The sequence below is a fragment of the Barbatula barbatula genome, assembly GCF_947034865.1.
Source record: "Barbatula barbatula genome assembly, chromosome: 17".
Taxonomy (NCBI): domain Eukaryota; kingdom Metazoa; phylum Chordata; class Actinopteri; order Cypriniformes; family Nemacheilidae; genus Barbatula; species Barbatula barbatula.
In genome coordinates this window covers 14,242,191-14,257,165 of record NC_136780.1, presented here as the reverse complement: position 1 = coordinate 14,257,165, position 14,975 = coordinate 14,242,191, and the positions used below count along the sequence as shown (strand labels likewise).

Here is a 14,975-nt window from a genome sequence, read left to right as displayed (position 1 = left end):
TTGAATCCATCATACATTTTTGTAAACTCCTGTTTGTTTATGTGTGTTTTGTCAATAAGACTTGCAATCTTTATACAATAACAAAATATGAAAATAATAACAAAATATTTTAGTATACATTCACTTTATTCGCTATTGAAAATAGTCAGTTTGACCTAGTGCGCATTTTGAGAGGGAAAGTGTTATTAGTCGTGTATGTTATCAAGTGCACTTATTAAATACTCTAATACACCTCAATAACAAGTGTAATAGCTAAAGACTCGCAGCTAGCTGCTAACTTGGATGTGTAGGGCTCGCGCCGAATGAAAGTTTACTCTCTCAAGTGGACTATATTAGTGATGTAATGTAGGAAATTGTGAGTATATTATAGGGGTCATTTAGAACACATAACAACAATCATCTTTTGTCAAACATTACTCGCGTTTAAACCCAAAGTCTTGAGTGTGACGTTGTACGTTAGCTTTTAGCGCCACGTGTACTGAAAACAATAGGCTATCACATACGGTAACATGTTTAAAGGAGGGTGTATTTATAATGTTATACTTGCTTGAAAAGGAAACCAACTGTGTGTTTGATGATGCAGATTTTTCATAATATCTGTCAGGTTAGAGTCATTCTGTATATGGTATTAAAAGCCACTTAGAGAGCTGTAAATCTGCGTAATACTTGCATATTTGGGAAGATTAAAAAATGTTTTTTTGGTTCGAACCAGCACATTCATACAGGTTAAAAGCCTGCACTTTCACACGCAGTAAGCCATGTTAAAACAGCACCACCTTAAGGACAGTTTGAGATTTTTTTAATCGTATACAATGTTCTCGTGGCTTTCATAATTTAGGCCTATCATTTATAATAATTCAGTTATTTTAAGTGCATGGTCTACTTGGACAATTTCTAAACTTGATTTTAAACATCGAATGAAGTGATACAAGAGAAATACAGCTGTAGAAAGAGAACACTCATAAATGATGGTCTGAATTGTATTTATAGGTATGCGTTTTTGGTCAGTAAAAATGATTTAATTTTGTGAACGACTGACAATATTGGTCCTATATAAAAAGAATGTACGCGTTCGCATTAAATTGCTGAAAATACAAACTGTATAAATTTGTCAAAATGTCAGTTAACAGTTACAGTTAACAAATGTTAAAAGGTTAAAAAGTAAAAATAATGTTTCAATAACCCCAAAACAGTTTTTATGTGTTTTGGCTGTTGGTCTTTCACATTCGCGGTGGGTTATTTCAGGTCACAACATTGTAAGATAACTGATGATGCTGTTGTTAAAAATTGTATGCTTTTAGGTGTGTGAGCTGATACTATATGGAATATAAATGTCACTTATAAGAAACAAAATGGTTAGTCCCTTATCTCAAACAAATCATGATAGATTACCATTACATGACCAGATGTGTATTTAAAGGCATTAATATTATGAGAAAAGTAAAACACATAATAAACAATGATGTCAAAGCACTAAACTATTACATAATACTGCAATTGCAGAAAAGATTACGATTTTTAAGAAATTATACTATGTGAGCTTTAAAAACACATATATTTACTATATGTTCTACATTTAAGGTGTTATGAATTATACATCTCATTAGCTTAGGCATCAAAACAAATCCTTCATTAACAAATAATGATTCACTCATTGAATGTATTAATCCTCAAAAAATACACAAACTCACATCAAAAACATGCACTTGTGTCACCCTCTCCCAGACTCATTCAGGCACATTAAAAATACATAACAAATAGACTTCATGGCTTTTTCTCATGAACATTTTTTTGAATGAACGTTGTGCGTTGATTCAGTTGATGGTCATGAAATTTCGTGCCTTCACTCACAGGCCAGTTTGCCATCAAAGCTTGACAGAGCGATAGCAAAGGCCTGTACAGCACACATGGGGTAATTATAGTCCAGAGTAAACATGTCATCTGCCACCCTCCCAAACTGCATCACAATGTAGCTGTCTGCAAACCAGAACATTTCATATTACATTCATAATTCATCCCTATAAAAGGTCTCTGCTAGACCATAGCCAAAACACTATAGAAGTGTCACCAATGAGCTTGTCAGTTCCATACTTATAAAATGTCATTAAATTTTTTTAAATGTGAAAAGAAAAAGGAAATCAATAGTCAAGAGAGCACGTAACACTTACTGTCTTTAGTGTGGACAATCTGAAAGTTTTTGACGGAGGCCTGTGTGACCCGACCAGAGAAGTTGAGGACATATGAGGCAGTGTCATCATTCCAAACAGGAGTTTTGTTGTGGAGTTCAATCAGGTTATCCATCTTTCTGTTCTGGTAGCGCCCAAGCAGACTGTCATTTTCCTAAAAGAAAAATAGCTTTAAATGTACCACATGCAACAGCTTTCCGTATTTCCGTCAGCATTTTCTATGTATTTTCCTTCCATAAAACAATTTCTCAATGACACGTTACCACAAAAGTAACTGTGTGACCTTTTAGGATTCCCGATTGATTAGAATTGTGTAACCTCTAAAATATTTTTTGTGTCCTTCATGGAAGGATGACTCCAACATGTTTTGTGTCAAGCTTTGGAACATTTAGCTTTTGCTCAGTAATAAAACTATAGAACGTATTAAGTTGAATCTTATTATTTGGCTTTTGACGAATCCTGGAGATTTGTTCGCAACCCCATATAGTGAGACGTGTGCAGTACAGGAAACCCCTCAAATCGTTCATTCAGAAACGGGCAGATTACATATTTAAAGCACATCTGAATCACGACTGATGTTATTTAAAGCACAAGTTAAATGTTATTTGCTGTTCAGTGCTGTTCTCTGATTCTACATCTGCAAGATTCCACGCCATTCTGCATAATACATCAAATTCCCGTTTAATGCCTGGAATTCTTCAATTCCGTCTGTGTTTTCTGCACCACGGAAATCACACGGCCCTACATAGCCTATTAAATCACAGTATGAAGTTAGTAACTGTACTCACTGTTTGTGGACGTATCGGCACACTCTCGTCATCCTCATCCATACCTGGGATGATCACATTCATTTTTCTGGGCCCTTTAAACCCCAAGACGTTTGTCTCCTGAAAAAGAACATCATCTTTAAGAATTCTGAAAGAATGGCCAGGAAAACTACAGCGTGGAATTGACTGAAGTGAGCACTCACATAAATGATGGCAGCCAGCTCTTGCCGAGCGTTAGACATGTCCCTGAGCGCACGATCAGGATTGAGACCGTTGTCAAAAACTGTGAATTTGGTACCCATGAGATTTGACCTAAATAACAAAAGTCCAGTATCATGGCGTGCAGACACGACATGGTCAAAATGAACAAGACAAATAAACATTACCTTAGTTTTCCGATAAAATAATCACCACCACGTGACAGGTCGGTGGCATCTATGGAGATTAAATAATTTGAGGTTGCGCACTTCTTTCTTTTTCGGCCAGCCAATAGAAAGACCTGTAGGAGAAGAACGAAAGGGGAAAAGCATCCAAAACGAGTTCATTATTTTAAATCATGAGTGACACAATTGCGACAAAATATTACAGCACTGTTCTCATGTTCACATGAAAAGAACATGACATATGCAATGAAATCTGATGTTTTTAAACACAGCATCTCTGTTTGTCAGTCATCTCAGTTAGGGAAATATCTGGGGCTCAGTTTGGTTCTCACCTTCTTGTCATTGTCTAAATGGAGGTAGTAGGTGGGGTAGAAGCCTCTGTCCATGCCGCGTTTGTCTCGTGTCACTTTACATTTGATGGTGGTTCCCTGAGGTGCAGGTTGAAGGACAAACTCCTCAAGGTCATCAAACTCAATTTCTGGTGATGGAGGCCTTTCCTCCTAATGCAAGGAAAGAGACAAGAGAATATCATACAATTATCAAGTATTTTTTCTTTTCTCAGGATTTTTTCTTACCTTTTTACTTTTCTTTCCTTTGCCTTTCTTCTTTTTGGTCGCTTCTGAAGTCTCTTTTTCACTGTCATCAGACCTAGCTGAATCTATTTGTGACAAAAGTTAGAGACAATATTATAGTATTGAAGTAAATCCTCAATTGACCATTGTGGGCAATGCGTCTTGAAGGTCTGTGTTTGGTATATAAGGTGTAATAACACCTGTAAATCAATTACTGGTACGCAAGATTATTCAAATAACCTTTTTTTATTTCATTCCATCATCACTTTGTCTGTTGTCTGCTGATCTTGTATTTTATTTCTGTATCGGACTTGTGGTTTAGTAGAAGTGTTAACTGTCTATTTTTAATAACAGAGCAAGTCATTTTCCTCACAAAGAGTCATGAACTAAACATGATCTTTAGAATCCAACATTTACTCACTCTTTTTCTTGTCGTTCTTCTCTTTCCCCTTGTTCTTGTCTTTTTTCTTGTCTTTTTCTCCGTCAGTCTGAAACTTGGAGGCGGAGTTTGCTGTCGATTTCTTTTTGCTCTTGCTGGATTTAGTCTCTGGTTCACTTTCTTCGCTGTCAGGCTTGGCGGCTAAAGCAACATTTACAACCTCCTGTCAATTTCACTTTTTGTAAATGAACGTTGTTGACATAAATTCCAAACACATACGTCCTATTAAACTACTATAAAAAAAAATGTAAAGTCAGTCTTACTCGCTCTCATGTATTCACATATACCTATAAATTACCTATAAATTATAAGAAAATTTTAATTACCTTTCTTTTTTGCAATGAAGTCTGGTTTATCTCCTTTTATCTGAAACATAGAAGCTGGCTCCTTTTTAGGCTTAGTTGTCTTTCTTTTGCTCTCTGGTTCACTTTTGGTCTCTGTAAAGATAATCATTTGTAGTAGCTAACATATGCTGTTTATTTGCATCATGTGTTTACTTTGTTTTGGCCCTCGATCAGCTTAATAAATAATTACTTTTACTCTGAAAACCATTTGCAAGGCACAGCCTGACATAAAACGACATAGAGTGATTGTACAGAAAACATGCTATTTTGGTGCATTTAGCGTCTGTTAAAACTCGATTGTTGTTAACAAATAAAATGCTTGATTTTGTGTAAAAATACACCCACAAGTTTGCTTTATTGTAACGTAGTTGCCTCTTATTCAAACCAGTGTACTGTATAGTTCATGGGATATTTCGCTCAGAATTCTTATCTAAGTCAAGTCATGACCAGTTTCCAGATCTTCCCTGCGGTAATTCAGGTGTGCCACTGAGCGTCAGATAACCAACACAACTTGATAAAATATGGTTGAAGCGCCATATTTTTCAGTTTGCAAATGGATTAAAGCTCAATAACAACAATAGCTGGCTTTCCAATGTGAATGTCAAAAGTGGTACAGATTAGTATCAGACAGCCAGTTCTGTGTTCTCCACCTGCTGTCATGGTTTGCCTTTTTGCAAGAGATTTTGCATCAAAATTGTTCAAATCCTTAAATATTTTACATGTTGAGTGAGACCTGTCAATAAACCATGGTCAATTTTCTAGCCCTATCATTTTGAAGGAATCTCGTGTGTACAGTATATTTGTAAACAGCTGGACTTTGCTTTCCATTTGTTGAAGTAGTTTCTTCACTTATTACCGATTGGTTTCATCGGACTACCCCTAAGGGACTCATATGTCGCTAACAAGTGGAAAAATGAGGCCAAGCCTTTAAAAGAGGAGCACAGGAGTCCCGTTAAGGCTACTAAAACAACAGAAGTTAAATTCAAAGTTCCCCAATCCAACTCGTAAATAAATCTTTAGTGACCATCTTTAAGACGTCTCGGCCGTATTGTTCTGGCTAATCTTCTTAGCTCACGAGATCTACTGCTAATCCTCTTTCTGAGCAGCAAACCTCGCTATGCATGTGTAAATAACCACATTAAGAGTCACACACTGAAGTCATTGTCAGATACGAGGTGAAGTGTTTTGCTCCGAGGGAAAAAAAAAAAACATTTCTGTAACTAAACAAATCTATGTATGGAAAATACCTCCACCAAGTTGCTTTTGTGAGTTGAAAATGACTCGTCTAATAACATAAATGATTCTTGACTGTTGAAACTAATTGAAGAATTCTCAAAATGAACCTTGTCCCTGCTTGTTAGTGTTCACGGGTGTATACGCTACACTGACCTTTGCTCTTTGATTTCTTTTCTTTGGTGCCAGCGGGGGAGCTCTCTTTGATGGATTTCTTCTTTGTCTTCTTTGGGGTCGCCTCGTCGTCATCCTCATCATCTTCATCATCAGAATCTGAATTAAGACATAGTCAGAAACAGCATTGTTAAATAATTGTTTCAATGACAGCATTGAAATGCACAGTCAGCCATGTTAAAGACTTTTAACTTTATTTATATACGTTCCTTTTTTGCATTAATGTAAAGATTTGTAATTTTACAAGAAAATGTCAGATTATAACAGGTCATCACATTCCCATTTCTCGTTTATCAGAACTTGGCATCAAGGTCACTGTTCTTTCTTGATTCAAATATTACCTCAACGACAAAAAATACTTTATTGCCATGCAAGGCAATCGGTCTGCTACTATTTCACTCACTCAAGGTGTCCCACAGGGATCTGTTCTCGGTCCATTTCTTTTCATGATCTATATACAGCCACTAGGTGACATAATTCGTAAATATGGTCTACATTTACAGGTTGCAGTATGTCCAGAATGCTGCTGCTAGGGTACTTACCTCGATCAGGCACAGTATTCACATAACTCCACTTCTACACAGTCTTCTACACATTGTTTCCTCACGCATTCAATTTAAGATTCTCCTGTTAACATTTAAGGCTTTGAAAGGTCTTGCACCCGGCTATATCAAAGACCTAATTCACCCATATATACCAACTCGGTCTCTCAGATCATCTGATTTGGGGCTTCTTAGCATCCCCAAATTGAGACTGTCCACTGCAGGTGGAAAGTCATTTAGTGCTAATTCCCCTAGATTATGCAATTATTTACCCATATCGGTCCGTAACTCTTTTTCTCTATCCATCTTCAAAACACAATTGAAAACGTACTTGTCTGAAATGTATCTTGCATGTTTTCCTGTATATTTATATGTTTACATTAAATGTTGTCGTTAAGAATTATAACAAAAATTTTAATGTTAACAGATTTTTTTTAAGATTGTCGTTTCCATTAGTTGTTTCTGATGCAATACTTCAAAATGTACACAAAAATCGTGATGGAAACTAGTGTCATGTTTTTACTAAACGATTTTTGAGGCCAGAAGAATTTACAATAGCAATAATATTGTGGTATCTAGAAATGTTTAAAAAAATTTATTTAGCATTGCATTTATCGGTCAAAATCATCTTTGACTTTGTTTGTGTTTTCTGTTTAATCATTGTGGCTCTTTAATCAAAATGTTAAATGGTTGCAACATCACAATCTACTACTGTATGTCAAAGTGTCAAGCAGTGTAATTTTGTTATAATATTATCACATATGATCGGTATTAACTTAATATAAATAACACGGTTGGTGGTATCAGTTATTTATTCATGACATGCCTAGCTCTTACCATTCTTCTTCTTAGCGCTGTTTTTGGGCTTCTTTTTTGTGTTCTCTCCAGCGTCGTCTTTGTCGTTCTCCGATTTCTTTTTCTTCACCGTTGTGCTGTCTTCTGAGATGTAAAAATAATCTCAGCAGTCACGTATCAGTTCATCACTACAAAATGTTACAATATGAAAATTTATTTTAACAGAATAAAGGGATAACTTTAAGTTTAAGATCACTTGACTGAACGTTTTTATTATCTTAAAAGTTCTTCAAAGTCACATCTAATTATGTGGAGATAAACCTTATTGTGCAAATATATTATTTATTTCATTACCAAAAAAAAGTTTTATTTAAATTTAAATGAAAAACAGCCAATGAGAGACCAATATAGATGGAACTTCTTCAGTATTGAAAGGCATTTCAGGGTGAGAAAGTTTTTGCAAATTGAATGCAAAGGGTGTCTACACTCAAGATGTTAAAATACAGCTTTGATCTTACGTTTTGTTCTTAAATGTGTAAAGAAATGCAAATAAAAGAATGCACAAGTAACCTTAAACTTTTAACCCGTAGCATATATCTTAATATTTATTTTGTCTAAGTAGAGCATGGACAAGTCTTAACTGTTATTTTGTGTGGCTTTATATCTGTGTCAGAGTGAATATTGTGTCTGACTAACTTTTGGAGCGTGTAATCTCCTCCTCGCCTGACAACTCTTCACTCTTTTTAGTTTTGCATTTCTTTGGTTTCGCCTCACATCTGTTGGCTTTTCCAGAATCTGCCTCCGGCTTTTTCTTTTTCGGCTTCTACAAGAGCTGTTGACAAAAACGATAAACTGGTGTGTTTTAGCATGTCTATATGGTCTTGTTATATTCAAGGAAAGTTTGGACTTACCAGTTGCAACACATCAATGAAAGCAAACAAAAAGTTTTAGAATTTATTAGACAGTTTTACGAGTTAACTACATCAGTCTAACAGTGGAAAATAACAGAAATCTTTTGAAATATAATGCTTGAGTTTAACTCGAGAGTAAATTATTAAAGAATTACGTACATTTGTTGTGATTTTTAATATTTGCAGTTCTCTTGCTGCTTAAACAAAATATGTTTAACACTATTTGGCTCGCTGGTTTAAAAGAGTGACCTCTTATGAATGCCAAAAGAGGCCGGCCTGGGTGAAGGAGATAGGAAATGTCTAAATTTGACAAAATTTAGGCCCCATCCTCTCTCTGTATTGCCTTTACTATGGAGCATATAATCGGATTAGTTCCAATCTCATATGGGCATTTATAGACCTCACTTTAACAAAGAGCAAAGACAGTGGCATCCTTGATTTCTGCGTGCATGGGGATTTGGGAAACCCCCTTGACATGCTGTTAGCAACAATAGATTCTATATCACTATCCTAACAAGATTTGATAAAGTTTATATCCATCTTTTTTCTCCATCTTCGGAACAGAAATTAAGATAGTTTTGGAAAGGTCCAGTAGCTTTCTGACTCCCGGCCAGAGACAGCAACGTAACTGACATTTTAATCTTAATTTGTGTTCCAAAAATTAACAAAGACAGAGCCGATCCTACCTATACACAGACTACGCAGGTTGCATAGGGCATCTGCACCACCAGGGGGCCCCCTTGAGTACCGAATCAAAAACACTATAATGTAAACAAGAAGCTGTTTTTATAACTTGCGGATTAATACTTGATATTAATACTTCATTTAGGTCATTCCATTCAGGTGATGACATGCGCGTGCGTGATGTGATGATACATGTTTACATATGGCCATGGCTATAAAAGAGCTGTCGGTCTGCTGCGGAAAAAATGCCAACACCACGAAGCAAAAGAACAAATAAGGCATGTGTTTTTGTACTTTTTCAAAGTCTTATTTAGTTTTGCCAAATTATGCAAGAACAGATTTACAAATTCAGTATTTATCCACTGGCATAAAGTTGCTTTGACGTTAGACATTCGATAGGCTGAATTTAAGGATCGTCTCCAAAGTTACATCGACTAATATACACATTTCTAACTTCAATAGCGTTTAAAGGGAATGACTTACAGTCACAAAACCAGCTCTACAGTGTTCATGTGGGTGTCAGCTATAATGCACTCCACTGCAATCCACTGTATGTTTGCCTGATAATATGTAATTTTTGTTCATCACATTTAGAGAATTTCTAATGTGTTTTCGTATGCTAAGTTTTCTTGAGTAATCTATATTTATCATGTTTTGTTTTGTTGATCACTCATTTGGTTGGTATTAACACAATGCTTTTGCGAGTTAACTGTTAACAGCTAGATGGTTCCAAAACCACGTGTTACATTAGGCAAATAATTATTTACACTTTTATTTCTCATAGTTTACAGTTATGTTTATCTAAATTTAACTATGACAAGGGCCCCCACAGGGTTTGTCCAGACGTCTAGGAAACATACAAAGTAAATGCAAAGAGGCAAATAGACTTGAACGCCAGACGGGGAGCTGGGGGCAGGCGATGCGAATGATGCGAATCGGGCATCAATTGCTTCTTCCGCGCAAGTAGAAAAAGTTCAAGTCGAGCGAGAAATTTGCACGAAGAGCTCATTGACACCTACTGTCTGACGGATCCAGATGTGTGAAGACAATCCACGCCACATGATGTTTATCGCAAGCCTTTTCCTGAGAGCAAAAAAGGGCTTGGAATGCGTTTGTTCGCATTTGTGTTGAACATAGCATTAATATATCAGTGTGATTGTTTTGTCTTAGGAGGCAGACTGTAATGTTTATTTTGTAAAGTATGTTTTTAAAAATGACTTAAATCTCCTATTTAACTAAGGCCTAGTCCTGGCTTAAGCCAACCGCCCCAATATGAGGCCAATATTTAATAATGTGAGGCTAAGCTTTAATTCCTAGCCAACAAACTGAGGGGGAATTCAATAGATTATAAACTCGCAAAGTGCCGTGAGACTGGGTTGCAATATAACACAATGACCAGACCTGAACTAGGATTAACCAAGAGCCAGGCTAGCATACATAAATGTACACACGGCCTACCTAAGCATTGGCCCAATTGTATTGCTTTGCCAATATTTCAACACAGATTCTATTACAAAAGAAATGCACAGATAAAAATAAAAAATGTCTATAACAGCCCTTTCACAATCTAGAGAAAGCTCTATTTATTCATTATGGCATGCAGTCAATCTACAGTAATATATATGGGTCTCTTAATAATAACAAAACTGATCCAAATGTACCTTACTGTTTACTATAGTTTTCAGATTGCAGACTGTTAGCTAACTGGACAAAAGTCTATGTTAAAAAGAGATTCACTGCCTGCAAACAGGAAAAGAGATTTGTCCTGCCACAGCCAAGACAAACCGGTTATAAGGCTGCTTTCTTACTATGAAACACAACATGCTATGTCATTCAGAAGACTACTGCCAAGAATATTATCAATGCTAGCCAACTCTATCAACAACTTCATAAAAGCACTCTATAAAACTGCTAACAATCATTGGTCCTTTTCTGAAACAACAGAAGTCTAACAGAAATTGTAGACATTAATTCTTTAGAAGCTTCAGCTATAAACACCACCACAATCAAGCTGAAAATCTCAACATCTCTGAACCGTACCTTATCTGCAGACATAGTTATTGAGATGACCTCAGATCAGTCAAAAAAGTAAATATCCACATAAGAGAGCAGAAGGAACTGTCATGAGAGTTCATACGAGTGTGTTGAGAGCATAAGAGCAGCTGATTTTGAGTTAGATCAATCTGGAGAGGTTGCTAATAGGATTCAAGGTAAATCTGCTTCAGGAGCGACCAAACAACAGTGATAGGAACGTACCATCTACATAACAAACACTACAAGATGAACACAAATTAAATGACTTTTAATTTAACAGTGTACATGATTATTATATGCAATGTTAAGTGTACTTAAATACAACAATATAGTCACACACAATTGACATACAAATATATAACTGACCTTTATTGGTTTTCCATGGTCATCATTTTGAAGGCTAATAGAAAGGTAAATAATTAACGTAATTAACAAAGCAGACAAATGAATAATGTAATGTACAGTATGACAGAAGCACTCACTCATCTGCCGTCCAAACCTCCTGTAAGATCTCTTTCTGCAGAGGCATTGCACAAAATCACAGATGATCAGTCCATCAGCAAAACCAGCAAACTTCTCTCAAACATTCCAGCTTAATCCACCAGTTGGTTTAAAAATAATTTTAGTAAAATATCAAAGACCTGGTGACAGAGACAAATGCAAAACCATTGATCATTTAAATGTCTATTATATTTCCTTTCCCTGCTACCACTGCCGGGAAGTCCTTAATGTATGGGTTTTACTGGGATCTTCTCAGGCCAATAAGATGAGAGTGCAGTTTCCCATAATGCATTTGGCTTTATTAGGCCATCTGTTCGTAAGAGACGAACCATTCAGCTGCTCCTCACAAAACCAGTCAGTGCAGCTTAACCCATGCAAGTTTTAATAGGATTGTCATCAGAATTAGATGAGGACCACATGTTACCTATAGGGGGATTTGATGCCCAACATAGAAATGTTTATTAATAATGCCTTTAAATTTTCTTATTTTTGCACAAAGTTCTTCTTTTAGCATGAAGGTGGCGTGTTTTACCACATGTATATCGATAGATCTATTTATGTTCAGTCAACAAAAAATATTTTGTCCTGTTATTAGCTGTTATTCGTTTGTTGAGTAACCTCAAAAAAGTGTTAGCTGGTTGCCTCAACCTATTCATTGAGGGGTAGATGGATTATGAGTATTCAGTATTTAAACAATATTTATGACCTAATACACCTTTTAAAATCCAAGCGATGTGGTTTCTTTACAGCAAGACTGCATACCAGAACATTTCTATGATGAATTTTTGAGAGAAGGTACGCTTTCTCGATGCGCCTATCGCCCAAAACTGGGCAACCTTCAGGTCGTTGAGGTCCCGGCTGGCGTCTGATGCAGATCTCCCCTCTAGTTCCTCTGTCGTGGTGTCGGGGGGCCTGGTCACAGCTCCCCAGCCCGTCACGGTAGCTAGTAAGGATGATTCGGCTCGGCTATGCCAGGTGCCTGCCCAAGTTTCGGGGGAATTCTGTTACCTAGGTGCTGAGACGAGAATGCTCTCATGCTTCGAGCCCGTCCCTCTAGCCAAGAATTCTTCTGGGTTTTACAACCCCTACTTCATCGTCCCCAAGAAAGGTCCCCCTCAGCGAGCAGGGCGTGCATATTCTCAACTATCTTGATGACTGGCTCATCTTGGCGCATCTGAGAGATCTGTTGTGTACGCACAGGGACCTTGTGTTTCGACTGGGACAAGAGAAAACTCTCCCTATCAATTGCCTAGAGTTGCTGGCAGCATGGCTTGCTCTAAAGAGGTTCCTTCCTCTCATTTGGACAGCACAGCCGCCATGGCATACATCAACTATCAAGGTGGCATTGGCTCACAGCAGATGTCACAACAAAGGAGGAGAATTCGTCCGCGCCTGTACCCTCTTGGGACCTCAATGTGGTTCTCGTGGGCCTTGGAAGACACCATTTGAAGCTGGGGAAGCTGCTCTACCTCATATCATGATGAAGACGGTTCTCCTAGTGGTGCTCGCCTCCGTCAAGAGGGTTGGGGATCTGCATGCACTCTCTGTGTACAACGAGTGACTAGACTTGGGGCCCAAACGTGCCCACTGTCAGTGAGAGCTCAGGTGAGTCAATCCGCTAATCCAGTTTGCCCACATCCACCACTGGGTGAAGTATAAGCATTCCGTCTATCACTAAACACCTCTCTTGTTTACGAGCCCGGCCGGGCGGGCAGTATTACAAGACCATTATAGGTGAGTTTCCCTCACTAGGGGAACCCCTATATCTGAGCTAGTGCTCCACACTTAGTGACTCCCCCTCCTTGGGTCGTCCTGTCTTGCATTTCCTCACTCTTGGTTCCCCTGTTGGTTAACCTGTGACCTCCCCTCGGTGGCCTCCACCGCTTCTGTGCACCTCTGGTTGGGGCCCTGCACTACTACTCCCATGGGATCTCCCTACGGTAGATGTGGTCTCCGTGGCATCCCCCTCTTAGATGAGGGGGTAGCGCTTCCCAGTGTTCCTTATGGTGCCGGGCGGCTATCACGCCTCTAGAGTAGCAAACTTCACCGCCTGTACGGCCATTTGTAAGAGCCTCTCGTCATGATTCACGCAAACTGATGCCTAACTACACTTCTTGAGGATTATTCACGGTTATGCTCACTTGTGACTCGCCTTGGCCAGTCAGTGTCACTCCACTGGAAGTCGTGACACGGATCAGCACTGTAGCGTTTCGTATAAGGACCCCATTCTGTCAACACCACGTCTTGTTGAACGAGGGAACGAGACGTTGTGTCCCGACGTCTCGTTCCCTCGTTTTGTAATTGTAGACTATACAAAGCACCTCAATAAGAGACCAACACTATGCTAGACAAAATGTATTTGGGCAAACACAGCCAATAAAGTATCAACCTACAAAAAATCTTAATGACAATCATTTCATTAAATTGCACATTAAACAACAGGGGGAGCCACAGGTCAATTTCAAGGTAAACTTTTAATACTGAGAAAGGTCCACGATATTGTACTATTTAAATTTTTCAGGTGTCAGCATACAACAGTAAACAGTACAATATATACAGTATATACTGTATATAGCAGGGATGCAATACATCAAAGGACTAATGTGCCCACCCGCAATACACACACAGTTATAACTGCATTGAGAAAAAGGGAGATCCTAACGAAATACCTGCCAAATAGTGAGCCATTTTTTACTTGCATGTTATAATTGCACACTACCATCGAACACAGATACAGATTTTATTGTGTTTTATTGACCTGTTATCTCTCTCCAAGGAGGTGAATTATATGATAACATGATAAATAACATGATAACAATAAAAAAACATGATTTTTGAAATCAATTTAAAATGGAGTTACCTCATTTTTGGAAACTCAAACTGTTCTTATATATAGGCTTCAAATTTGTCGGAAATCCTCCACAAAAAACGAAGAATGCACAAGGTTCTATAAAATAACTTGAAACTAACAAAAGTCATTGGCATCCACCATTTTATATTCCACATTAAATAGAAATCAGAATTTGCTTGACATTTTATTCAACATAATATTGTAAATATTCTTTTTAATGTCTTTTTAATATCTCACTCTGTTCTTTAAAAACCTTCTGAATATATCTTATGTCCAGTTTAGTGCTTGATGTATCTCTTACATGTCTGCTCAGGATGAATGCTTGGAATGAATTGATTTCTGCATGATTTCTTAACTGGAAATCATTTTTAGTTTTGTTGATCAGGTGGCATTTAAAAATGTATGTCAATACGACGAAGCATGTGGATTATATTAGTATTCTTCAATAAAAAACATCTTTAGCACTTTTTACATACACAAAATTACACTGTCTTTAGTTTTTCCAAAACTGAGATAGATCTGTGTTTGAGAAGCCGACTCTGTGTAACAATGCTATTGT

The 14,975-nt window shown here is 37.5% G+C and overlaps 1 protein-coding gene across 1 annotated transcript; it reads right to left on the bottom strand.

The window, feature by feature from the left end:
- Positions 1-782: 782 nt before the first annotated feature.
- On the bottom strand, positions 783-11,215 carry LOC306906963 (tubby-related protein 3). Its single transcript, XM_079478736.1, has 13 exons — positions 11,071-11,215; positions 8,132-8,258; positions 7,478-7,579; positions 6,081-6,197; positions 4,674-4,784; positions 4,330-4,488; positions 3,912-3,994; positions 3,669-3,836; positions 3,340-3,452; positions 3,157-3,265; positions 2,975-3,073; positions 2,169-2,340; positions 783-1,977 (listed from the first exon to the last, which is right to left on the bottom strand). The coding sequence occupies exons 1-13, from the start codon at positions 11,083-11,085 to the stop codon at positions 1,844-1,846; spliced, it is 1,509 nt and encodes a 502-aa protein (XP_079334862.1). The 5' UTR covers positions 11,086-11,215; the 3' UTR covers positions 783-1,843.
- Between the last annotated feature and the right edge of the window lie 3,760 nt (positions 11,216-14,975).

Excerpts from the sequence above, each read along its gene's own strand:
- LOC306906963 (XM_079478736.1), bottom strand. Across the intron at positions 4,489-4,673 it reads CTTCATTGCAAAAAAGAAAG|CCGCCAAGCCTGACAGCGAA; the intron begins GTAATTAAAATT and ends ATGTTGCTTTAG. Across the intron at positions 1,978-2,168 it reads GATTGTCCACACTAAAGACA|ACAGCTACATTGTGATGCAG; the intron begins GTAAGTGTTACG and ends TCTGGTTTGCAG.